Raw genomic sequence first — 27,078 nt, 5'->3', positions numbered from 1 at the left:
CGCAGGCCAAGGAGCCATGAACAGGTTGCCAGGACTGCACAGCTTCCAGGCCTGGGCTCTCGCTTTTGGTGGCTCTGAGGAGCCAGTTTCTACCACGCACTTGCTTGGGAAGGATGGGAGAGAGACGTGTGGGCACCTACTTCAGCCATTAGTGGACACATGTTTTGGGGGGCTGGAATTAGAAGCACCAGTCTGACTGTTGCTCACCCAAATCTGGATGGACTGACAGGGCTGTCCCAAGCTCTGGCACAAGGAATCCCACAGATCTTATGAGCCTCTGAGCCACAACGCCACTGCTTGAGAGGCTGGCTTTCCTTCCCAGTTTCTTCACACCCCTGGATGAGGCTCTGCTGGTGGCTAAACCTGGGCCTCTCTGGGTAGAGACTCCTCTTTGTGTGTGCCTGTTTGTGTGTGAGTGCGGACGTATATGAACTACTTAGAGCACACGGACATACTTATACGAGTAGGAGCGAGAGGACACCCTAGGTGCCGGCCCCTGCTTTCCACCTTATTTCGGATGGGGTCTCTGTGCTCACCATTGTGTATGCTGGATTAGCTGGCTGGTGAGCTTTGGGGATTCTGCCTCCTATTTCTCTTAGGAGAGCTGGGATTAAAGACACCTGTCTTTTTACTCGGGTCCTGGGGATATGAACTCAGGTCCTCAGGCCTATGTGGCAAGCATTTGTCTTCCTAGCCTTGTCTCCAAATGCTCCTTTTGTTTTTTTTTTGACACAGCAACCCCTACCCCCTCCTGACTTGACTTTGGGAACCTCCCCTCCTCAACACCTGTTTCTTCAGAAATGGAAATGGGTCCTAGTCTGATCAATGCTGACTCGCCTTAACCACTGTGATTGGTTCAGGGGAAGCCACATGACCCGAGCCAGCCCACCCAGAGCTCATCCTCAGACTCTAGGAGCCCTGGGGCTGCTAGCGGTCCTTTCTACCGCCGTGAATGGCTGCCAACAGGCATAAGGTAGCTCACACCACACCTGACGACAGATCTACACCCGAATTAGAGAGTGAACAGTCACTTTCGTGGTCTAGCTAGTCTGAGCCAGGTTTTCTACTGCTTTCAAGAGAAAGAGAGTCGTGGCAAATCAATTCTGCCAGTTTTGGAGGAGCCCCCCCCATCCCCACAAACATGAAGACCCCTGCTGTGTGCCGAGTCCTCCAAGCTATAAAACCTCCCCCAGAAACAAGTGACATGGATCTTCCCAGCTACTTCAGTTCGCATTGCTCTTTAGCCTCAGAGACCCAGGCTCCTACTGCCCGCCCCCACTCGGTCCTGCCCCATCTTGCTCAGCCCTACCATCCCAAACCTCCTAATTCTGCTTCAAGGCTGTTTCCAGGCATGGCCTATTGCCATGGGCCTGGGCCTTTCTCCTCTTCTATTACCCGTAGAGATCTTAGAGCACCAACCACACAGCTTGAGTTCATACCCTGAGCTGGGAGTTCACCCAGTGGCTGACACTGAATCTGAGCCAAGAGTCCCTCAGCAAGCACGTGCAGAAGACTGGGCAGCATCTGTTCCAATACTCAGATGCAAAGGCTGAGCATGCGACTCAGTGGCAGAGCTTGAACCAATTGCATGAGCAAGGCTGAGGGCATGGCGCAGTAGCAAAGTCCTTGTCCAGTCTGTAGGATACCCTGAGTTCCATCCCCAGGGCTGCAAAAACAAGCTAACCACAGCTTGCAGGTGCAAAGATGGGAAGCCGGGCTAGAAAGCTCAAGGTCAGAGAGCTGGTTCTGGTGACTCAGGTGCATCCCAGTTCAGAAGCCCATCAGATACCAAAAGCTCAAAACCAGCCCCCTGCCTTAAAAGTCACTCGGCAAAATACCAGGAAAAGAGGCTGACCGGAGGGGACAGACCTGAAAGAGCATCTATCTCTGAGTGACCATCTTCCCTACCAGGGTCAGCCTCTGGAAAGGAATATCCACGGGGCTGGGGTAGAGACACAGCAGGCACCAGATAGTCCTGCCTGCTCCTCTCCTTTCTTACCTGGCACAGCCTCCCCGGCTCACTTCCTTATCCACCTCCCACCAAAGAAAATCCGATGGAAATACGGGGAGGAAAAAGAGACGAGAACAGGCATTTGTCACCCTACCATGAAGTGGTCCAGGCCTTCAACACAGGGAGACCACAGCTCACGGCAAGTTGGATCCATCACCTGAATCAGTCACCCCACACTGGCTTGCTGGTCCACCAGAGACTGAGCCAGCACCCCAAGCCTCAGTTTCCTTTCCAGTTGCCTCCGGCATCCATGGAGCGATGCAAACCCCTGGCACTGCCAGAGCAGGTTTACTCTGACTAGCTTTGAGGAATTCTGGGTAGTCATGGGCTAGGGGAAGAGAACAGGCTTCTGTTCCCATTGCATGGACAGATAAACTGAGACCCAGAGGAAGGGTTCAGGTAGGTCCATTCCCTTGACCACTAAACTACCTGTCATTACAAGCTGGAAGCCAATCTAGAATACGCTTGGGCTTGGAGAGTCTAAGGCAATCTCAAATGTCACCTCAAGGTCATCAGTGCCTGTCAAGCCCCAGGACACTACAGATGTGCCTGGTCACACAGAAGGAAACAGGCCTCACACCCAGGAAAGTGGGCATTGGGTTGGGTGTGGAAAGCATTAAAACCAAGTCCAGACTGGTCTGAACAAGTCCCAGAGATAGAGGGGCCACAGAGACAAGTACTGGGTGCTGTCTGCTGCCCTGTGACCTGTGACTCCTTTCCCTCAGTCCCCTGTGAAAATGATCACGGCGACCAGGATAAGCCTCGATGCTGAAGTCAACTCCCTGGTCCAAATTTTGACTCTTGGCTGGAGAGATGGCCCAGGGGTTAAGAGAACGTGCTGGCCGGGCGGTGGTGGCGCACGCCTTTAATCCCAGCACTCGGGAGGCAGAGGCAGGCGGATCTCTGTGAGTTCGAGACCAGCCTGGTCTGAGTTCGAGACCAGCCTGGTCTATAAGAGCTAGTTCCAGGACAGGCTCCAAAACCACAGAGAAACCCTGTCTCGAAAAACCAAAAAAAAAAAAAAAAAAAAAAAGAGAACGTGCTGCTCATTCAGAGGACCCAAGTTCAGTTCCCAGCATCTATACCAGGCAACTTAAAGCCGCCTCCGACCCCAGCTCCAGGGATCTGATGCCCTGTTCTGGCCTCTGTGGGCACCGCGCATGAACAGACACTCAAACCCTGGAAAGTTACTCTTCTTTCCCTTGCATGGAGAATAGGTGTCATAGCAGGCCCTGGCTCCCAGAGCTGTTATGACAACGCTCCCTGAAAAAACGCCAGCACAGAATCAGCCCTCAATTCCATCGGCACAGGTAGCCAGCCAGCTGTCTGGGCCAGCTAGGGGTCAGCAGGACCTGTAGACACAGAGGGAAAGCAAGGAGGATGTCTCCGGCTGTGGGACCACAGCAGACACTCATCTCCAACCCCAAGGGAGGCTCTCCGGGATGCAGAGCTCAGAACACAGCCAGGCCCCCTCAAACCGTGTAACTCATTGCTCGTTATTCTCCGGCCTGACTGAACAGCTGCTTCAGGAGGGAATAAAATACGCTCTGCATAGTCTAAATGTTTCACTTATGAAAATGTCAGGGCCAACTTTATAAACGGTGTAACAGTAAAGACACGAGAGACTGCGGGGCAGGGAAAGGAGCACAGCCTCCACCACAGCCAAGTGGCTGGGATTCCCAGAAGGCACCATCTGGGATGTCTCAGAGGGGGCACCAGATCACATCCTGGTTTCCCCACATGAAATAGGATCCTCTCTCTGAGAGCTCAGTTCAGCCAGAAGAGAGGGGGCACTTCCGGCCTGGGTCTGTTTCCCACACTCCAGGGTGACTGGGTCTCTAGCCAATCAAGTTAATTGAAAAATTACCTGGGGCTGAGAAAAAGCAGGCCCAGATGAGGGGAAGAGGCTCTCAGGAACCCTGCTGGTTCCCAGCAAGCCTGGACTACAGCAGAGGGAGTACCTGGAGGCTTTCTAGGAATTTTGCAGCTCCAGGGTTCTCTCTCTCTTTGCGATGCAGAAGGTCATGAAAATTTCCAGCCTCAGACTGAACTGAGCAGAGAACCTGCCTAGCATGCATGAGGCTTTGAGTTCAGTTCCTGGCACTGCGTAAACCGGGTATGGCAGGGTGTACTAAGTCCGGCGGAAGAGGCGGAAGCAGGCAAATCGGAGAATCGGAGGTTCAAGGCTCCTTCAGTGAGAAAATTTAGGCACAAAGGAAAGAAAAACAGGAATAAAGAAGGACCTGACACATGAGTGCAGGCCAGTGAGTGTGGGTCTTGTTCACCTGGCTGGCAGGTGTCCCCCAAGGTGCTATTCTGGGGCAAGCCACGGTGCCACTCCAACACCCCGTCCTAGGAAGCCTGGGACTCAGACCAGCCACAAGACACAGGAGAAGCAGCTGCCTGTACCTCACAGGACAAGATGGTGCCCTTATGCCCAGGAAGCTCTGCAATGAGCCCAGACTGTTAAATCCCAATATGTGGCTTTTAACTTTGCCTTCAAAGTGCCCTCACGTCTATTATGTTTATGATTTCAACCCAGTGGTGTGTTTTATTGTTCTCATTAGAAGGATAAATGGTGATTCAGCCTAGTCATACAGGGTGGGTGGTGCAGCCTGGCCTGAGGCTGGCCCTCCACCTCCTCCTGTCCATCCCTTCCTATTCCAGCCTGCGGCCTCCTGGGCACACCTAAGTCTCCCCAGGCTGCTCTGTTCACTCGTCTTCTCCTAGGACCCTATCAGTTCCAAATTGGTCGGCCACATCACGAGACCTCTGCCATCAGCTTCTGGGCACTACAAAACGGGAGACCACTGGGGACCCCATTACTGCACCCCTCCTTCCAGGAAGCCACATCCTGCAGGACTAGACATGAACAAAGCTATTTTTAAAAATGCTTCCTTGGGCTGAGCTGGAGAGGTGGCGCGCTTGGTCGAGTGCCTGTTTAGCATGCACGAGGTCGCAATTTCAAACCCCAGCGTGATGAAGCATGTCTTTCATTCTAGTATCGAGGTGGAGGCAAGAGGGTCAGAAGTTTAGGGTCATCCTGGGCTACAGAGAGAAATCAAGGCTGCCTGGACTAAATGAGTCCCGAACTAAAGACAAAAAGAGAGGGGTAAAAAATCAGAAAAGGACAAGAAAAACATTTTCTTTTCATTTGGGGGGAGTCTGGGCAAGGTGGCCCATGAACCAAATGTATATAACCAGGACCCAGAAAAATGTGGGATTTGGGAAGAGGAAGGAACAATGGGGTGAGGGGGAGTCCCGGGGAACCCTGATCCCACCACAGAGCTTTCTGTGTGACTTCTGCCTTTGGGAACCTCCCCAGAGGCAGTGTTGCCCAGTGGTGAGGAAGAGGCTTCAGCCCCAGGTGTTTAGGTTGAGTGTCTGCCATTCATCAAGAGCCCCCGAAAGTCACGAATGCCTCTCTAGGTCTTGGTGCCCTCCTCTACCTTACAAGGTTGATGAGAGAGTGAATGAATCTTTACATCAAAGAACATTCTGGCAGGTGAGAAGTACTATACACAGCTGGGGCACTCTCCTCCCTCCTGCTCCTTCTTTGAGAGTCACATGACCTTCTGGCTCTCCTCCTGCATGGCAGCACTGTCCCTGATGACTTCTGGGCCTTCTGTCCCCACACCTCAGGTAGAACATTCTTTGCTGACAGGTCTTTCAGAGTAGGGTTTCCAGCAGTTAGGGGCTGGCTGCCCCACACTGTACTAACACAGGAATCCTCTCCTGGCATTCTCCAGTTTATGGCCAGGGATGTGTCTTTTTTCCTGCCTGGAGTGGCTGCTGACATCCCAATAGCATCTCCCATCTTCCCTGCCCCAGACCTTGGCTGTCTGACTCCCCCAACAGTTCAAAGGTCAGGCTGCTTCCAATTTGCAAGCTGCCTCTTGGGAGAGCGGAGAGGGAAAGCATTTGAAAAATGTAAATGAAAGCCCCTAGTGCTGGCTTTCTACCCCCCTCCCCCACGCCCACCCAGCTCACAGCCAGCTGGACAGAATACAGAATACAAGGACTGGTACTGTGGGCCCAAGAGCAGCGAGCAAGGCAAGGGCTGTGTAGGATTTACCCGGCGGCGACTCTGTTCCTATCCTAGACCAGGGCTTCCTGACACGGAAGATCTTTAAGCCAGGGCCTTTTGGAATGCAGCCGGTGAGAGCCTGGGACTGCAGACCCCAGCGGCTAGGGTGGCTCCAACCCACTCTAGAAGCCCAGGAGGTACACTCCCTTGGACAGTCATGCTGGCACGAGCCACAGGCAGAGAAGGGTCAGGCTAGGACTGCCCTGGGTGCTGTCTGTGAGGCTGCTGGATGCCTCCATGGGAAAATGAAGCTGCCAGAGCGCGGGCTCCAGCTTGACGGCAGGGTGATCACGGAGAAGCGGCTGACTTCAATAAGGGAAAGCTTGAAGTGGTGGGGGACAAACACTGGATGTGGCGGGGTGAAGCTGAGGCTGGGATGCCCGAGAGCTTGGGGGGTTCTATGCCCAGCACCGAGACCTCAAAACCAGAAAACAGAGGCCTGGAGGCAAAACATTTCAAGCAGGTCCTACGTGCTTCAGTCCGGTGCGTCAGCTTTCCTGCCCAGCTCTCTTCAGCTAACTGGAGCCCTTCCTTTCCCCCCATTGCCAGTTTCAAACCATATAGACTATGAACTGTGTGGGCCTTGGGCTGGGGACCTCTCTCCTGACACCTGCAAAATACTCCAGATCCCCAGGGGCAGCCTGAGCGGAAAGAAAGAGGGATGTGTGTACCTGGGCTCACGGGACAGGCAGGGGTGGAGGTCATAAAGCAAAGCAACGTAACACACACAGATGCACACGTGCATGCACACAAAGCACAGCTAGCTGGTGTTTTTAAGTGGCCCAGACAGGACAGATGTTTGCATCATCAATAATTGAGGATGTTAAAAACAAAAAATAAGAAAGTAACCCCAGTTATTGCCCTGTCCCTCCCAGCATTGCAAGTCAAGGAACTACCACATACCAAGTCGGTTGTGACAAAAAAAAAAAAAAAAAAAAAAAAAAAAAAAAGGCAGGGGGCTGGAGAGATGGCTCAGTGGTTAAGAACATTGCCTGCTCTTCTAAAGGTCCTGAGTTCAATTCCCAGCAACCACATGGTGGCTCACAACCATCTGTAAAGAGGTCTGGTGCCCTCTTCTGGCCTGCAGACATGCACACAGACAGAATATTGTATACATAATAAATAAATATTTTAAAAAAAAAAGGCAATGTCAGCTTTGATCCTTCTCTGTCCCTGACCTGGAGCAAGCCTCAACCCACAGCCAGAAATCCAAGTGACTCTTGGGATAAGCAGATAACTCAATTGCAGCAGCGATCAGACAATTTTCAGAAAAAAGATGGGTTCGTTTATGTGACACTCCAAAGCCTGGGCAGTCCTTAGACTCTGAAGAGATCTCCGAATTTTCTAATCTAGCGTTTCCCCTGCACACATGCCTGTAGAGGACTAAAGCTTCAGAAATAGAGGGAGCTCCAACAGCCCCAGCCCAAAGCAGTGGCCAGTGTGTATAGCTGTCCCATGAAGTACCAGGGTGACAGGACATCACAGCAAAGACTCACTCAGGACCTCACTGGAGCATCGGGCACTCTGGAGTGGGTGGCATTCGAGTCAACCTAAGAAGCCCCACATGCAAAGAGCCAGGTCCAGGAGTTCTGTGTGAGTTGACTCAGGACAGCAATGAGCAGAAAAAGATGGGGGGAGAGAACCTGAGAGGTGTCACCCTGAGCTGGTCCTGCAGTCAGGGTGGAAGAGAAGAATGAGCGGTAAAGAGAAGGCAAAGCGACCAGGAGGAGGAGGCGCCACAGCGGTGGAGGAACTGCCTGATCAAGTAGTTAAAACAAATAAACAACCAAACAAACCTGCCAGCCCACAGGAGGGTGGAAGAATCAGAGGCTGTAAGTTCAAGGTCAGCCTGGTCTCCAAGGCACCAAGCCAGGCAGAGCAAAAAGAAAGTCTCAGCAACAAGAAATGAACACACACCAAGGGGGACACACATCACTCCACACCCCACAGGACGGCTCTCCTCAGCACCATGGCTTCCTAACGTAGGTTCTGGATGTGAGCGCCATTTTAAAAAAAACAAAAACAACAAACAAACAAAAAACAATAACCAAATCACACCAAAACTGTCAGCAGAATACACACAAACCCCAAGATCAAGGATGTTGTGAACCCGAGGTGCTTCCAGCAGCACTCGCCTGTGTTGCATCCTGAGACAACACTGCAGGCTCAGTTCTGACCACACAACACGCCCACTGAGCCACTCACGCCCTCACCCATGCAATGCCAATGTAGGCTGGGTAAAACTCCTTGGGCTCAGGGCCAAGACTTCGGTGTTTTTCTTGGACATACAGAACTTTCTGCTCTTACAGAAACATTAACAGTTTAATTATGGAAAACAAAGACTTTTGATATCTTCCTCCAAGCATGCCTTTAGTGCACATCAAATCAGCAAATCCTTGGCCTGTGTTGCTAGACGCTTGCTCTTGAAAAAAATGCTATCTGAGATGCTGACTTCAGCTTTGTAAAACTCATTCAATAAATCTTGGCTTGGGATTAGGACAGAAATCACAACAATCACCGAGATGGCCGTACACATACTTCTGCCAATTTGTACCATGTGGCTATGTGAAGTAACACTCCCAGTATAATTGTTAAATTATGAAATAAAAATATCGATCAACTCTGAAGAACATGGAGGACATAGTATCACACACATATTCAGCCAAGATGTAACTGCCTATAACTGTAGACAATGAAATACATTTTACTGGTCCCTACACGCACCCACACAGACACAGACACACACACACACATACACTCTATAAAAATGATAAAAGGCTCTTTAAGATGCCCAATTGAAAGATCCATTTTCAGATTTTGTTTTTATGCCTGTCTGGGTCTAGGAAGTGACATTTAAAGACAACTTGCTCCCAGGTTGAGTCAGAGACAGATAGCTCAGGAGTCAGGTATGGTGGCCTGAGGCAACCACCACAGCAAAACAAACATCTTAAGTTTTATGAACAATTTGGAACAGACCATAGAAACATTCGGGAGTCCTGACTGCACCTGAAGTGTGGGCCAGCAGTTACAAGCGGCCGCTCCCAAAAGTACAAATTAGCTAAATTCAGTTCTCTAGTCCAGGCTTCACAAAGTCCTGTCAGACACTCGTCTCGCGGTTGAGTGCCTCACTTCCCCTATGGTGAGCTGACTAGAATGTGTGCCTGGAGAGAGAAGGGACGTTGCAGGTTAAGAACTGAAATCACCCCAGATGTCTCTGGTATCTTCAGGAGCCATTTACTTAGATCTGACCTCACGGGCTCGTGACTGTGAGGTAGGGTGTTTGGAATGTATCGACTTGGCCGACCCCAGCTGCCACCAACCTCAAAGTGAAATATGCCAGCAGATAGCATCTCTGAGCCCTTGCTCTGCTGCCACTCACCTACTTGATGTCCCCATGGATGGATTCGGTACTTGCTTTAATTCGTGACTTTCTTTTGTTCTGTGGCTATAAAAGTTCATGTACGTTCTCTGGATATGGAATCTCACTGGGGGTCACCCCACATTTGGCTCAGAATAACCTCTCCCATTCTCGTGGGATCAAAAGCAGGGTTTTGTTATCAACATTAGAAAAAGAGGGTTCCCTTCTAGATCATTCCCACGGGGCAGATGTTTGTGCCCACACCTGAAGACCATGGCAGGAAAGGCATACTGTGGGGACAACCCTACGTCTGCTCCAGTACCCAGAGTGAACGTCTGCCTTCCTCAGGGAGTCTCCAGGATGCAAGCTTGCCTCTGTCACCAGTTGCCAGAGTAGCAGAGGGCCTCAGAGGAACCCTGGAAAGATTTGGATGGAGGTACCACCCTACCTGCCTGCAGGAGCTTTAAAGGACAGCTGCAGGGATCTGCCCCACAAAAGGCTGCCCTGGATCAGTGATGACTCCCAGCCGAGGCCAGACACTAGAAGCCCACAGGCAGCAAGGAGTATTCGCGGCGTGTGGGTGTTTATATAGCCACAAACCCCAGGAATCCAAACCTTTATGCTTTATCAGAAAGGAGACATAGAGGTCACATCTGGCATTCAGGGTGAGGAAGCCCAGCACACAGACCGGAAGCAAACACAAACCAAATCATGGCTCCTGCCTAAGAGGGCACAATAGAGCCCTGCCTGGTACTCTGAGCACTGGCGAAGTTCCCGCCTCCTGGTGAAACCCAGGTCCTCCGTCAAGCATCTGCCATCTTTTTGCTCTAGGCAGCCCAGGACAAGGAGGAGACCAAAAGCTGAGCAGTCACAAATAATACACCATGGCCAAGAGGTGACAAGGGCCCAAGTCTCTCCCCCCCTTAAAAGAGGCTACAACTGCAAACAGCCAAGCAAGTGGCGCACAACCTGCCATCCTGGCACTTGGGAGGTGGCAGTGGAAAGATCGGGAGTTCAAGGCCAGCCTAGGCAACAAAGGCAAGCCCCTGTTTCAACGAACATTTTCTGAGGTTTAATGACAAACTGAGTTTAATCCCACGGTCCCCGAAGGCAGAAGGAAAAGAGCAGGATGCCCAAGGCCAGTCTACATCTGTGGAATCCACCTCACCCTAGAATTTACTTGAGTCCACTCATCTTGGGGCTCAGCATACAGAGGGTCACAGACAGGGTCTGTCCACCTATCGCCACCCAAGTTTCTGACCCCAAGGGTACAGAGAGAGCTCCCAAGGGCATGAAGGACACAGCCTTCCTGGTGGTTCTCCTCCCTGGGGCAGAGAGAACTGAGGAAATGCGGGCACAGCTGAACAAGTCTGCTTCCACAGATCCTCAGCACCAACAACAAAGGCGTCCAAAGAGACGTGGGGCAGGGCGGGTGGAGGCTGGGCTCCAGGAGGCTGGAAAAACAGGCTCCACCGCTGACTTTGGGGACTAGAACTTTAAGAATGGATGAATCACAGACAAGAGCTGGCTTCCTAAGTCTCCTTAGCACCCAGCCAGGCACTGGCTCCTGAGAGTCAGGGATGGCAGGTTGAACAAAAGGCACAAGAATGCCCGGGGTGGGGGGGGCCTGCCTGGGGCCCCAAGTGGGGCATCTGAGCGCCCTGCTGTCTGTCTTACCACAGCGGGGGGCTTGTGAGCTCACAATAACTGACACCTGTAGTCCTTCTACTAGAGTCTAAGAACACAAGCCAGGGTGCGGATAAAAATGGGGGCGAGGAGAGGTGGGATCACAAAAGTCATGAGTTGAACTAGGCTGTGTGTCTACTACAGACACCCGTGGGAGAGAAAAGGACTCTGCTGATTAGGATATTAGGACACGGGGAAGAGTAAGAATGCATAGCATGGCCTCCAAAACCAAAAGGCAAAACTTTTCAAAGTCTGGTCAGTGGAATCAAGGCCCTCGGGTTTGATCCCCAGCATACATTAGCAAACAAATAAACAAACAAACAACAACAGTATAGTCCTGTGTCAGCAATCCCAGGAACTGGGAGGTGAAAACAGGGTCAGAAGTTCAAGGCCAGCCTGAAACAAGAGCCCCTGTTTCAAAAGGGACATCAAAAATACTCAGGGCTCTTAAACACAGATCCCTAGCTTAGGGGTGTAGTAGTGTATACCAATGTAACTTAAGCACTCTTGAATCTTTGTGAGTTCAAGGCCAGCCTAGTGTAGGTAGAGAGTTCCAAGACAGCCAAGGCTACTTAGTGAGACCTTGTAAAGGAGGAAGGGGAGGAGGAAGAGGAGAAAGAATTACTCAAAATCATCCTCTGCCACAAGGTGAGTTCTAGGCCAGCCGGGAAGAGCCATAGTTAAAAAACAAATACAACAAACCCTATATAGCAGCCAGCACCCCAAACCACTGTGATCTATCTGAGCAACTTCAGACTCTTGGGAGGAGGTCAATGAAGGGGGAAGAAGGGTGTCTCCCAAGGGTCTCGCACGTCTTTTATTAGGACCCATCTGACCCTGAAAACCGCCACCCACGGCTTCCTGGAGTAGACACCCTTCCTAGGCTTCAGTGTCAGCTCCATGTGGATGGAACAGATTTATTCAGCCCTGCTCAGGTTTTCAACTCAAGAGTCTGCGTTCTGGGTTCCCAAACAGCAAGGGTGAGTGGGGATGGGACGCTCTCCTAGAGGCGGATCAGCTCTGGGCCTCAGGTGCCTGAAAGAAAAGCCCTTAGGCTGGGCTCCACAGCTCACACTTGTATCTCAGCACTGGGGAGGCTGGAACAGCAGGAGAACTTGCCTGTTCTAGAAAGAGACCTCTCTCTCTCTCTCTCTCTCTCTCTCTCTCTCTCTCTCTCTCTCACACACACACACACACACACACACACACACACACACACACACACACACACTACAGCTCCATCACTTGAGCTGAAGGCAAGAGGTCCAACAACTCAAGGTCATCCTCAGCTATGTGCCAAGTTCAAGGCCAGCCTGGCCTACGTGAGATCCTGTCTTTTTTTTTTTTTTTTTTTGGTTTTTCGAGACAGGGTTTCTCTGTGGTTTTGGAGGCTGTCCTGGAACTAGCTCTTGTAGACCAGGCTGGTCTTGAACTCACAGAGATCCGCCTGCCTCTGCCTCCCGAGTGCTGGGATTAAAGGCGTGAGCCACCACCGCCCGGCGAGATCCTGTCTTCAAATAAAGCAAACACAAAATTAAAAACATAAAGAGAGAAAGGAAAGCCCACGGATTCCAGCCCCTCAGCCTCTGCTCTGGGTCAAATGACAGGGAATGACAGCCTTGTAGAAGGCAACCTGGAACAGAAGTTCGTTGCCCGATAACTTCTTTAGGTCTTGGTGCTTTCATCTGGGAAATGGGGAGAATGCCAGCTGACTCTTGGCCATGGGAATCAACAGACCATAGCCTCTGCATCAGGCACCCTTCGAATCCCAGTTGGCCCTCAGCAAATGAGTTTGTTATTAACAGGCCCTGCCCTAAGGAAAGGGTACCTTATTCCCTGCCTTAGCACACAGGGTTTTAAAGGGAGGAGCCTGGTGTCAAGGCTGTGCGGGTAGGTGTGGGAACAAAGCTCCCAGGGGACCCCAAGGTTGTTTTCACCTCTTTGCCAGCCTCCAGGGAGACCTTCTGAAGCTCCCACACAATGAAAAGGCACAAAACACACTCAATGCCTGCGATAAAGTTACAGCCCAAACTAGCTGGTGCCACCCACCTTCCTAATCCAGGCACCTGCAGATCAGCCACCAGGTGCCAGGTGACGGGCGTTCCCTGGTATAGTCCCCCAAATCCGCATGTACCCTGGGGACAGATACCACGCTGCCCTTCCTGCCCCTCCACCACCATAGCCAGGGTTCAGGGTCTCCAGGCCAGGGCTTGAGGCATCAGTTGGGCGGGTCTCACCTACCTGCAGCTCCCACCTGGCTGGGAATTTCTTCCAGATCAGGGGGTTCTGCAGCATCTGCAGGGCTGTGGATATTGGGCAAGAGGTGAGAGGAATCGCCGTGAGCGGAGTCCTCCGTCTGGCCTCTTCTGAAAGCATCCAAGCAGCAGACAAGAGAAAGCCTGAAGTCACCGCCATCACGCAGGCTGGCACAGGGGCTGCAGAGGAGGTGGCCCTTGGGAATCCGCGGTGATCCCAACGTCCCCCCTCCCTGGAAGGCGCTCATCTGACACATGCAGCTTCCAACGCCTTTACCGAGCGTAAATCCATTAAAATAACTACACACACGCACATGCACGCACTCGTGCGCACCTCCTCACCCTGGCTTGCCTCTCCAGAGTGTTTAAGCCCTTGGTGACTCAGCCAGCACAGGGCTCCCAGGTGATTGCTTTGGCCAGCTTTAATGATGTGTTTGGCCGGGCTTATCTGCTGGGGCAAAAAACCTGTCTGCTAGAAAATCCACCTGATCTTCCATTTTTGACAACGTGCCCTATTACGATGACAGAGGTGCACCGCACCTCAGGGTAGTGGGTGCTGTTTGCCTTGATTAAAAGAAGCACACGCCCTTCTTCCGCCAGCGCTGAGTGACAAGTGGACCCGGTAGCTCAAGCTGAAATATCACAGAGACCGTCAAGGGGGTTCGAAAACCACGCGGAGAATCCCCGATGACTCACAAGGCCAAAGCAGCAGCCAGTTCTTCTGAGCCACCTGCTTGATCAAATCCCAATATCCACAGGCCTCGTGAAGCACACTGGTAACTGGTAACTGGTTACCGGAAACTGGTAAGAGGCAGGGGGCTCGGAGCTTAAGGTTAAACTTGGCTACATAGTGAGTACAAGCAAGCTGGGGCTACGTGAGACTAATACACACACACAACAAGAAAACCTGTAACAACGATGACATAGGTGGCATTTCACACACAGCTCCGTACACTTCAGTACTTTAGACCTTGGGAATTCCCCGTTCCCTGGTGGTGGCTGTAGCAAGCGGCCCTGCGGGTAGCAGTGACACTAACTAGACTCCCGGCGGCGCTCTCCGACTCTCACGTGGGTAAAAGAACTCTTCCCCACTTTACAGAAGGGACTGGGGCTTGGGATGCTCAGTAACCTACTGGCTGGCACACGGCTCGGAAGGAGCAGAACCCAGGACTTCTAACCTCGGAGCATTTATTTCTAAAACTGGTGTTGTCATCCAGGCGGCCACCAACCCTGGCGGAGGATAAGACTCAGTCCAAAACACTGAACCACCACAGGGGGACACAGTGGTCACTGGGAAACCAACCTTCAAGGCGGTTTACAGCCCTGATCACAGGGACAGTCCGGGCCCCGGTGAATTCCATCCCGCCCTGCCCCATGGGGATGGTAAATGAAGCCAGTTGGTCTTAGTGGCACGGCTGCTGGGGGCTTCAGGAGGGAAACTCTCTCACCTTCTTCCTAGTGGAAGGCCTTTGCAGAGCAGGTAATGGAAAGATCTCTCACTGAAATTGCTAACGCCACTCAGAGATGAGTGAACGCTGGTGCTGCTCAAACCAGAGTGGGGAGAAGACAAACCTTTTAGTTTTGTAAGACAGAAATTTAAAAGAAGCCGAGCAGTGGTGGCGCTTTCAATGGCAGCCCCCGGGGGGGGGGGGGGTGCGGGGCGCAGAGGCAAGCGAATCTCTGAGTTTGAGGCCAGCCTGGTCCTGGATGGCCAGGGCAACACAGAGAAACCCTGTCTTAAAAACAAACAAAAAAGTTGAAAGAAAAAAAAAAGACCTTAAGATTAATAAAGGGTCTACCTATTCAGGTACAGTACAATAAGCCCAGCAGTGGTGGCGCACGCCTTTAATCCCAGCGCTTGGAAGGCTGAGGCAGGCGGATCTCTGTGGGTTTGAGGCCAGTCTGGTCTACAAGAGCTAGTTCCAGGACAACCAGAACTGTCACACAGAGAAACCCTGTCTCGGAAAAAAAAAAAAAAAAGAACAACACAAGGTCTTTCTGTTCCTCCAAGATTTCGGTCTACAAACTGGGGTTCACTCCCAGGCTGTGCACCCCACTGCCTGTGTGACCTTGGGCCAGGCTGTCGACTTTTCCAAGCACTGGTCTCCTTGGCAACCATCCCTACCCCTGGCTGCTGGGGGGACAGATTGAGACAATCTCTCAGTTTAGTTTTATACAGACCTGGGCTCAAGCGAGTTGGTGCCCCAGGGTATGCTAACTGGTGTGACAAGGCAGGGACAGGGCAAAGGCGACAGAAGGATTTCAGAAAGGGTGGCTTAGGACCCAGGAAACAGGCCAGTCAGCAGAGAGCTTGAGGAACGTGCATAATAGGCCTTGGGTTTGATCCCTTGAGGGACTTTTTTTCTTTTCTTTTCTTTTTTTTTTTTTTTTTTTTTGGTTTTTCGAGACAGGGTTTCTCTGAAGCTTTGGAGCCTATCCTGGAACTAGCTCTTGTAGACCAGGCTGGCCTTGAACTCACAGAGATCCACCTGCCTCTGCCTCCCGAGTGCTGGGATTAAAGGTGTGTGCCTCCACCACCCACTGAGGCACTTTTTTCTTGTACATTTTTATCTTACATTATGGGCGGTGGTGGCACACACTTTTAATTCCTGCACTCGGGAGGCAGACAGAGTCAGACAGATGTCTGAGTTTGATTGAGGTCAGCCTGGTCTACAGAGTTCCAGGACAGCCTGGGCTACACAGAGAAATCTCAAACAACCAACCAACCAAATCCAAAACAAACAAACCAGCAAATAAACAAGCAACATTTTATCTTACAAAGAGGTACGGAAGGGTACAGTGTAAACCAGACCTAGTGGCCCGGGCTGCGAGTCCAGCACTCTGGATGCAGATCAGAAACTCAGGCGGAGGTGACAGAGTGAGCCGAAGCCAGCCTAGGAAAGAGGTGACCACGTCTCAAAGACAAAGAAACAAAAACACAATCTAAAACCACAAGTTCAGAGGTAGACAGATTAATCACTGTTGTCCACAGAAACACGCTCTTTTCCAAACAGACTTGGAACGGCAGCCAGTGGCAATGTTCTTTAGCCTAAGGGACTCAGCACCCAAAGAGCCTCGCTACACATGCCTTTGTCTCTAACCACTCTCTTAACACGAGGTAGCTTGTCCCTCCAGCCAGATCCCCTCCCAGCTTCATTTTCTGCACGGCATTTTCGGCCCCTGGACTCGTCTGTCTCGGACACGCGTGCCTATGGGCAATCCCCTCCCACGGAGTCTAAGAGCCTTGGAAGATGGACTGCAGTAGCTTTTGTTTGCTACGATAGTCCTGACAGCTCTAACAGCACCTGCCTCTTAGCAGGTGTTCCAAATAGATGGCCGAATGAATGGACAGTGACCGAGAGGCCAAATCAATTCATGTCCCCAGTTAAGAACATCTAGTGGGCACCTGGCTCACTCTGCAGGGGCTCTGGAATCAAGATTTCCCGAAGGCAAACTGGTCTATCAGGTATCTCAAGGTCAGAGGGAATTGGGGAGAGGTGGGGTGCGGTGGGGACTATACAGGCAGTCAATGCTGTGTCCTCTGCTCTGGTCATTGGTCCATTTACCCTAGAGGTCAGAGCTATCACTATTTCAGGGCCATCACCCTGTGGATCTCAGGGCAGGCCTCCTGAGCAATGTCAACGTGTGCAGACCTCTATCCTGAGGCAAAGTGTTCACTCCCAGAAGGCCTCATCCAGCAAGGCCTCTATCTCTTCAGAGCCTTAAGGTGAGCATCGGATCTGGCTTGGGACAAACGGCCGAGTCTAAGAAGAGCGGCCACACAGTCTGGCTGGAGTGTTTGTTTCCTCAACAACTTCAGCCTGTGGTGCTAAGGCAAAGAATTCCCATTTCCTTCCTAGAAGAAAACTCCCATAAACAGAAACCATTTCCGCACTGGCTGCCAACGGCCTCCAGATATCATTGAAACTGTCCTTGAAGACGCAGACGAAAGGCAGCTCAGCAGTTAAGAGCACTTGCTGCTCTTGCAGGGGACCATAGTTCGGCTCCCAGCACCCACATCAAGTGGTTCACAACCACTGGGGACTCTAGTTCCAGGCGATCCGATCCCCCTCCTCCGGCCTCTGAGGGTACACATGCATACACATAAATAAAAGAATTCAAGCTTAAATTAAAAAAAGATCAGACACGAGACACTGAAGACGTAGTTATGGTTAGTGTTTGCATAGTGTACATGTGGTCCTAGGTTCGATTCCCAATTCCGAATAAAACTGGTGACTCATGCCTATAATTCCAGGGCTCAGGCCGTGGAGTCAGGCGGATCAGAAATTGAAGGTCATCCTCAGCTACATATCAAGTTTGACTGGGCCACAGAGGACCCTGCAAAGGAAAGAAAGGGGGAGAGGAAAGAAGGAAGGAAGAGAAGGAGGAAGGGAAACAGAGAGGAAGGGAGTGACTTGGAGAAGGAAGGGCCAGAACTTTCTGGACAGCCTGCTGGTGTGACCTTGTCTCCTGCAGGAATGCCACCTGTGATTTGGGAACCGCCATCTCTAACACCCTCTCCCCTCTAGGGACACGTGATGAGAAAGGGCCATGGCAAACAACCAGTCTCAGATGTAAGAGGCAGGCGTCTCCCGGGTGCAGCATGCCATTAGGACATTGTTATGAACACAGGAATGGAGCCCATCCAGACACAGAGTCAACAGCTGCACCCTCCACCCAGCCATCTTCCACACGTTGACATAATAACAGTGTCCACAGCCGCAACACATTGGCCTCAGAGCCCTAAAGCATTTTTACAGATGGGGCAAAAGTCATCATGACACACACAGGTCAAAAGGGCAGGGACAAGGAAGATAGCATCACAGCCCACAGGGAAACTGAGTCCCTGGGGCAGTGAGTGACAGGTGGGACTGCAAGTATGCCAGGTATGAGAAGGCCAGGACTAATATTTATTATGCACCTGCGGTGACACAGGCTAGGTGCTCCCTCGCCCTTCCCTCTCTTCTTTTAAAAACGTGAGGCAGACACGTCATGTGTGGAGGTCAGAAGACAGCTCCCTCCTTCCACCGCGTGGATCAGGGGGATGGAACTCAAGGCTTGGCAGCAAGTGCCATTTCCCACTGAGCCATTTCGTCTGCCTTTCTTTTTTCTACCGGAGAGCAAAGCTAGATTCTCAAACACTCTGGGCAAGTTCTCTACCATTGAGTTGTGGCTTGTTGTTTTTGTTGTTTGTTTGTTTGTTGTGCTTTTTGTTTTGAGGCAGGATCTCGCTGAGCTACCCAGGGTGGCCTTGACCTCACTGTGTGACACAGACAGACCGTGAACTCAACACCCTCCGCTCCTGAGAACCTGGAATGACAACAGGTATGAGGCACTATGCCTAGTGGACACAGCATCTTTTAAACGATGACACCCCTTAGTGGGTACCCATTTCCACGGTGGGTAAACCGAGTCTCAAAGAGATGACACAACTCGCTTAACCTGCGTGCTGCTGTACATCAGCTGGCTCCTTCCCAGAGGAAGGAATCGCTTGGCAGGTACTCTGTGGGTTCCCCAGCTCAGGAGCAACCTGCCTGGGATCAGGATCAACATGCTAGGTTTTACCATGCCACAGGCAGAACCTGAGGTGCCAAAGCCAGTCGATAGCCAGTACGGTAGCCCTAGCATGGCAGAAGGACCTGGAGTTAGTTCAAAGTCAGCATGGTCCTAAGACCCTACCTTAGACAAAAATAAAAGCTGAGATGCCAGCACCAAGGTTTACCACAGTGAGAGCTCTAAGTGGCTCCGCCTCTGGGTTGTTCTGTCAGTCTCTGCAGGGAGAGATAAAGACAGCCTCACTTCCAGGTGGGGCTTCAGGACACAGCACAAAAATTCCTACAGCACAGTCAGGTGCTCAACAATTAATAAAAAAAATCCTGTGCACTTCCGTTGTTCCTGGAAAAGTGTTCAGAAGTTCAGACTGAAGGATGGCAGGCTCTTCTCGGAAAAGCCAGCAGACTTCCACCTAAATTGTTTCCCCCTTGGAGACAGGCGGATCCAGGGTTCCTGCCCCCACCCCATGACTTAACTTGGGGGCGGGTGGAGGAAGACAGCTGAGCCGGGAATGGGCGCACCCACTGGGCGCATTTTAACACAGAACACTGTACTCTACTTGGGGCGGATTGGCCAAGCACTCGCAATTAGACCTCGGCGCTTGTGCTTCCAACTGCTGCAATTTCTCCTGGAGTTAAAGTGTATGTGAAAGTCAGCAATCTCTCTGCTCCACTCCAGCAAATGTGAGCGGTTGGAGCGAGGAGAACTCTTTTTCCGGACTTACAGCAGCCAGATGGACTATAGAACACAGGAAAGGTGGTCGCCCCAACTTTGCTGCGAGCTAGGCCCTTACCCACACTTTCTCCGGGGCCTGCCCCGAAGTGGATCTGCAGGCGCCACTGTATTGCAGGACCCTGACAAATGTGGATTTGACCTCTCTCCATGTAGTTAGTGCTTTGGCAAGCTCGAGTCGCGAAACCAGATAGTCCTAAAACCCTATCTCCGACGCTTAAGAACTCACAAGGGACCGTCCCAAGTTTGCACAGGGCTAGCCCCTTTCCCACGCTCTGGGTCCATCCCGGAGCTGAGTCTGCAGGCGCCAAGGGATCCCAGGACTCTGACAGGCATGGCCCTGACCTCTCTCCCTGCAGTCCTCTTAAGGTTCTAGAAGGGGGAGGGGTGCTGCCGGAGAGCACCGAGCCCCCAGCTCCCAAGCTTAAAAACTCTTCTCGTCCAGTGCGCTAACCGGCCGCACCCACCCGGCGCTCGGGGACACAACTTTGCCACCAACGGCTGGCTCGGAGCTCCCCGGCCCGGAGCGCCCCCGCGCGCCCGGTCCCGGCGGCTCCCAGGCTCTAGGGCCTGCAACCGCGCCGCCCTGCCCGCTCCTCAAGCACCTACCCAGCTGGCTGCCGTAGCCATCCGCTGCATCGGTGACCGCCCCAGCTCGCTGCTGCTCTCGAGGCGCCGCAGCACCCGTGCATAGCTCGCAGGCTCCAGGTTCCGGAGCGCGCAGGGGCCCGGTGTCCCGGCCGCAGGACGGAGTCGGCTGGCCGTGTGCCGCGAGCTGGCGGACGCGCTCCCACGAGCCCGAGTCGGCCGCCCGCATCCCGTGTGCCCGGGACGCGAGGCCCCACGGCGGCACACGGGGTTCTGACGCCGGACACCCGGCTCACAGCCCGCGGAGCCGCCGCCGCATCGGGCCACCCACGCGCGCCCGGCCAGCGATCTCAGCCCCGCCGGACGCCCGGCAGTTAGCCGCCGCCGCACCGGAGGAATCCGGCACGATCCTCTCACGTGGGAACAACTCCAGATCCTGCGACTCCTCCTCCCGCTCCTTCCGGGCTAGCGAGGTACCCTCTGGCCACTCCCCGAACACGCCCCCTCTCGGTTCCACGTTCTCTACTGGACCACGCCCCCGCCCCACTCCTTGGCGCCTACTGGCCCCTCGTGCGTCTGGCCCCAGGCCGCCGCCCCCCACCTCCCAACCTTCCCCGCCCTCAGCCCTTCCTAGAGAAACCTAGGAACTGAAAGGTAGATGGCCTTGTCCCAGGGATCTAGAGTCACAGAGCTCAAGCCCGAGTGTGCCAGAAGAATGGCTGCAGGCCCGTGCCTGGCACTACAGTGTGCTGGCCAGTGAAGTGATGTTCTCGTCTTAGGGGACAGAGGTTTACTAGGCCAGTCAAACTCAGGACTAGGTGGTACTTTGGAGGGTGCGCGAGCTGCACCCTGGAGTGGCCTGGAGTGGGTGTTCCAGGGGCTGGCCTTGAGCCTGTAAAGTGCTCTGCAGCTGGGAGACCCCTTTGATCTGAGATTACAATGCTCTTTAGAGGGACTAATTATTTCCCCACGGCCCTGCTCCGGAGCAGGGCTGGCTTTCCCCAGCTGCAGACTCCAGGGAGCCAAGCTGCACAGCTAGGTGAGGAGCCTCCAAGCTCACCACCAATACCACCACCCCTTAGGTGTCCACTGCTATGACCTGTGACTCTCTCTCTGTCCCAGCCTGTGAGCTGAGAGTCTCTTGACCACTCACAGATGGCTCTCCAACAAGCTATGGTAACAAAATGACTCCAAATCTGAAACGTTTTACAGTCCCTCTCTGGACCACGGGAGAGAAGCCCCATCTCTCTTCAACCACAGTGGCTTGGCTACTAACCACCATGGTCTCCCCAGTGGCCATTCCCTTCCTCCTGGGAAACTGGCCCAGCTGGAGAGTCTACAACGGTGCCAAGACCCCTCCTCCCCATCCCTAACTGCAAGCCCTGATCACCATGGAGGGCACGGGACATGCCAAGAGCTATTGCTGGTGTCCCCAACAGTGCAAGAAAATGGCCCATGCCTTAAATAACCAGCCCTTCAAGCAGAAAGACATGAACCCAGCACCAAGTACAGTACAGTCCCCAAGTCCGATACATTTACTAGAATGAGAAGCAGAATAGGAAAGCATTTTCTGAACCCTGGAAGGTAGAAAATCTAGGAACACCTTTCCAAGCCCTGGATGGTAGAAAAATCTCATCCTGGAGACACTTCCAGTGTGTGTGTGTGTGTGTGTGTGTGTGTGTGGTAGCAGGGTGGGGGTATAAGAGGAAGAGAAAAGACACAAGAGGAAGGTTTCATCAGGGAATTCAGGCTGTCTTCTGACTTAACCTCCCCTTTTGTTCCTGGTTGGTTTTTATTGTAAATCAGATACAACCTAGAGTTGCCTGAGAAAAGGGAACCTCAGTTAAAGAATTGGCTGGGTCATATTGGCCCGTGGGCATCTCTGTAGGCTGCTGTCTTGATTAATAGCTGCTGACATTGGAAGGCCCAGCCCAATACGAGTGGTCCCATATCCCTAGGCAGGCAGTCCTTGGCTGTCTAAGAAAACTAGTTGAGCCACCAGCTAACAGTGTCCTTCCGTGGTTGAATACTTGCCCTGACTTCCTTCAAGGGTGGACTGTGGCCTGAAAATATGAGCTGAAGTCAATTCTTCCCTCCCTTAAATTGCTTTGGGTCATGGAGTTTATTATGGCAACAGAAAGCAATCTAGAACACCTTGTCTATTAAATGTTTTGCAAAAGCTGGATATAGTGATTCGGTAAGCTAAGGCAGGCATTCCAGGCCAACCTGGACAGTAGTATAGTGAGATTCAGGCTAGCCTAAGCTTCAGTATCAAGCCCTCTCTAGGACAAGAGCAACAACAAGATAAAACCATTAGAATTTCACTTCCATAAAGAAACACGCGTTCCCCGAAGTCATTAAAGTACAATGAGCTCCCGGTCCACTTTCTGTTTCCCCACTTTCTTTTTCTTCTTTTTTAATACACGGTCTCATTATGTTGCCCTGACTAGCCTAGAACTTGCTATGTAACTGAGGGTGGACTTGAACTTGCATTGACTCCCCTGCCTGAGTGTTGGGATTACAGGTCTGAGCCCCCACACCTATTTTCCCACTCTTGTTAGAGACATGCCCTTTGCTCCAGCATCAGGGAAAAGATCACAGGCATTTGGGTAGGTAACACTGGCCACTTGGACTTGTCATCAGGGTAACTCTAGGGTGTGGCACGGTGGTCATTTCCTGTGGAAGACTAGACTTCATGCCTAGGAGTGTGGGCCCAGTGTTTCCGGATACTCTTCTTAGTTTGGGATGTTGACAATTCTTTAAAACTTAAGGGGCTGGAGAGATGGCTCAGAGGTTAAGAGCACTGGCTGATCTTCCAGAGGTCCTGAGTTCAATTCCCACAACCATATGGTGGCTCACAACCATCTGTAATTTGATCTGGCTCCCTCTTCTGGCCTGCAGACTGAACACTGTGTAATAATAAATAAATATTTAAAAAAAAAAAAACTTAAGAACAAGGGGCTAGAGAGATGGCTCAGTGATTAAGAGCACCAGCTGATCCTACAGAGGACCCAGGTTTGAGTCCCGGCACCCACATAGCTGCCCACAGCCATCAGTAACTCTAGTTTCAGGGGATCTGATTCCTCCTTCTGACCCCAGTGAGCACCAGATACCCCTGCATTATACAGACATGCAAGCAAAACACTCATCGATGTAAAAAAAAAATCATAAGAACAAAGCTGACAACGTTAAGAATAAGAAAGGAAAGGAGGAAGAACAGTGAAGCAAATGTGTCTAGAAGTTTCTGTGTCGCCTGTCCCTGGGCCACCAGTGCTCTCTCCAGGACAGCCTCAAAGAGCTGTACAAACTTCCCAGAGACATTTCAACCACCCAGGCTACTCGCAAGGTCACAGCCCTGGGGAATTTCCACTGCTCTCCTTACTCAGCAAAGTTATGCCCTGGCTCAGCTTTGTGTGTGTGTGTGTGTGTGTGTGTGTGTGTGCGCGCGCGCGCGTTCCCCACACTGCAGATCAGAAGTTGGGTTCAGTTCACTTCCCCTAGTTTTCTGGGGTTCCCAGAAACTAGGCTTCTCCCAGTCTCCTGCTCCGGGTTTTCCTTGCAGGCACTACCCTGCTAGTCAAAGCTGAACTATGTAGTCTACCATACCAGAACAGTATTTTCCAGGCGCTTCCTTCAGGAACGTTTCTGGAAAACACTGGGCCCACATATCTGTGCATGAAGTCTATGGTCTCTACAATAGAAAGTGACCACGGTCCCTGCCCTGGAAGGCCACCCAGGGCCCAGGGGACCTTTCTGTTCAGATCTGGCAGATACTGAACAGATAGCCAGATCTGGGAGTCAGATACTAACCCCATATCCTGCCTGGGGCAGCCTGGACAGGTCCCACGCAAAGAAACACGTCAGACAGAGCCCCAGTGAGCACACCAGAGCAGGGCTGAATGTTGGGGGTTCCAACTGGGAAACACAGGGTCCTGTGCTCCAAAAGGCCTTGTGCTGGGATTCAGGGCTTTGATGATGTTTCCTTGAAATTCTTAAACGTTTTGATGTGGGTATACAGTTCCTGTGTGTACTTGTGTGTGCGTTCATGTGTATGGAGGCCGAGGACAGCCTTGGCTGCCATTCTTCAGGTTGTGAAACGGGATCTCTTCCTGGCCTAGAGCTCACCAAGTGAGCTATGCAGGCTGGTAGGTCACTGAGTCCCTTCCGCAGTACTGGGATTACGAGTGTGCTTTGTGCCTAGGCTTTTTTTTTTTTTTTTTTTCTAAAATATGAGTCCTGATGGAAGATCCAACTCAGGTTTTTTATAAGAATTTTACCCAGCTCAATTCATTATTGTTTATTATTATTATTATTTCAAACGATGGAGCCTTATGTTGCTCTGAGACCCAGAAGTTCACACTCATAAAGGAAGGACCCACTGGGAACCAATGCTGGAGGAAGCTATGCCTGGGGTTCAATTTGCTCTCTCCTTGACCAGGGCCCACATGTCTGGCCTCTGCAGGGTAGCAGAAGGGAAGACACAGAGGTCAGAAAAGCAGTGGGTTGGTGGTTTCCCATCAGCCATTGGGGAGACTTGGTTGAAGGTGAAGCGGGTTTAGAGCCAATGGTGGGGAAGTCAGAGAGGTGATGAGAAACCACAGTCCGGCCCGTGGGCGGGGACTGCTCTGGCTCTAGGGTGTGAGGCCAGATGGTATTGCCCTAACCCTGACCTCAGGATGACAGGGAGCCACCAGAGAAACCACAAGGAGCCTGGGGACACAGGGTCAGGGCAGTTCTTTGCACTGTGCCTCCTCATTCCGAGGAGGCCTTGGTTAGATGACAGGAGAGCACTACAAAGGTTCGGTCTGAGAGACAAAACCCAGCAGCCCTCCACTGGAGGCACGATAGCGCTTGCCAATGCTTCAAGTCGTCCACGGGAGCCCATGGGAGATTCCTGGGTACTTTTTTCTTGATTATGTTTCTATTATAACATTTTAAATAGAGATATTTTTCATTAAAAAAAAGTATTAATATAGTCTGGTGGCACAGGCCTTTAATCCCAGCACTCAGGAGTCAGAGGCCGATGGATCTCTGTGAGTCTGAGGTGAGCCTGGTCTACAAAGCAAATTTCAGGACAGCCAGGGCGACATGGAGGAACCTTGTCTCCAAAATCCAAATCATAAAAGGAATTAATTTTTTGTTTGTTTTTGTTTTTGAGAGAAGGTCTCTCTAGCCACAGCTGCCCTGGAACTCACTCTGTAGACCAGGCTGGCCTTGAACTCACCGAGATCTGCCTGTCTCTGCCTCCTGGGTGCTGGGATTAAAAGTGTGGGTCACCACATCTGGCACAAAGAAAGGGTATTAATTTTTATTGTGTGTGTGATGTGTGTGCTGTGTGATGTGTGCGCACGCGCGCGTGCGTGTGTGTGGAGGTCAGGGGATAACTTTGTAGAGTTGGTTTTCTCCTCCTACACTTCGGTGAGTTCTAGGGATAGAACTCAAGCCGCCAGGCTTACTAGACAAACTCTTGGCCCCCTGTGCCAGCTCGCCAGCCACTTTTATTTACTGGCAGTGTCTCGCGTAGTTCAGGCTGGCCTAAGAACTGAGGGTAACCTTGAACTTCTGATCCTCTTGCTACTACCTGCCAAACGCTGGCAACACATGCCGAGTTTTATGTGGTACTGGTGTTGAACTGAGGATGCCAGGCAAGCTCTCTGCCAACCCCTAAGGAACAGGTTAAACTGTGGTCATACTAATTCCAAAGGCCTAACGCATAGTAGGATTTGTGATCCCTCTATGCAATTAGTTTTCTTCACTCCCCTTACAGGGCATCTGGAGACTTGGGCCAGCTGCAGTGCTGGTACCCTGGCTGGTGTGTGACCACGGGCATGTGGCTTTTGGGTCTCTATATCTAAGCAACCAGAGTATTGACTAAGAGGGTGTGTAGAGGGGTTCTAGCTGGCCCACTACTTTTCTTTGTATGTTTATTGGTTTTTAAGAAGATGGGGATCTTGTGTAGGCTAGGCTGGCCTCACACTTGCTATCTAACTGAGGCTGGCCCAAACATCCTCTCTTTCTGCTTCCTCCTCCTGAGTGTTGGGATTTCAAGTGTGAACTACCATGCTCAGCTTTTTTCACATTCTTTTTTTATCCTTTCTCTTGGAGGTGTGTGTGTTGCAAATACTTACAGGAAGTGCACAGCCTCATCAAACAAGGATGGTCAGAAATTCAGGGGTGAAACAGCAGGGAACTCTGGTTCTAAATCACTTGTAGGTTACAGCAGTGTGCCGGCTGTCAGCTCAAGGCTCACCTGGAAATCACCTGCTTCCAGACTTGCTCCTATAGAAAGAAACCTTCGGTTCCTCCTGGAGGAATCCGGTAGCCTCAGCTCACAGGATGGTAGCTCACAGAGGCTCTGGAGAAGAACAAAAGCCAGTGTGCCCTGATGGGAACTCACTTTGGAAATGGGGCCCATCACCATTCTCCTATTCTGTTTATTGGGGTGCATCGCTAGGCCTCTCACGCCCTCGGGAAAGGCTAAATGAGAGTGTTGATACCACGAAGTTGGAATCGTGGGGATCTTTGGAAGCAGCTTGCCTCTGGAAGCAGAGACCGTTTCTGGAGACAAACATAGGAAGTCTCAAATCCAGCTCAGATGCCCACGATTTCAGACCAACAACGTCAGCCTTGGAGCTCTGGTCTCCCTGACCGGGTGATGCTTGTGGTAACGTCTGGTTGGGCTGAGCAGAGGCTTCTGGGAAGTGAGCTGCGCTTGTCGGTCCCTGAGCTGTGTCTGGCACAGTGAAACCTCAGCTCCTGGAGGGAAGGACATGTTTTAGGAGCTGCTAAGTGCCAAGCCATCGCTCCC

General features: G+C 51.9%; 1 protein-coding gene across 5 annotated transcripts in view; it reads right to left on the bottom strand.

Moving 5' to 3' along the window:
- Positions 1-27,078, bottom strand: part of Kazn (kazrin, periplakin interacting protein) — a 911,421-nt gene that overhangs the window by 105,162 nt on the left and 779,181 nt on the right. For 2 of the 5 annotated variants that reach the window (XM_057784038.1, XM_057784040.1), the window contains exon 1: positions 20,292-20,682. The exons of the other annotated variants lie outside the window; for them this stretch is intronic. In XM_057784038.1, the coding sequence (XP_057640021.1) occupies positions 20,292-20,499 (208 nt within the window). In that variant the 5' untranslated portion in view covers positions 20,500-20,682. Of the gene's footprint in view, positions 1-20,291; positions 20,683-27,078 lie in introns of those variants that run through there. 5 annotated transcript variants of the gene reach the window in all.

The sequence above is a fragment of the Chionomys nivalis genome, chromosome 11 (genome assembly GCF_950005125.1).
Source record: "Chionomys nivalis chromosome 11, mChiNiv1.1, whole genome shotgun sequence".
Taxonomy (NCBI): domain Eukaryota; kingdom Metazoa; phylum Chordata; class Mammalia; order Rodentia; family Cricetidae; genus Chionomys; species Chionomys nivalis.
Note: the sequence above shows the minus strand (reverse complement) of the source record. Positions and strands in the feature narration are given on the sequence as shown.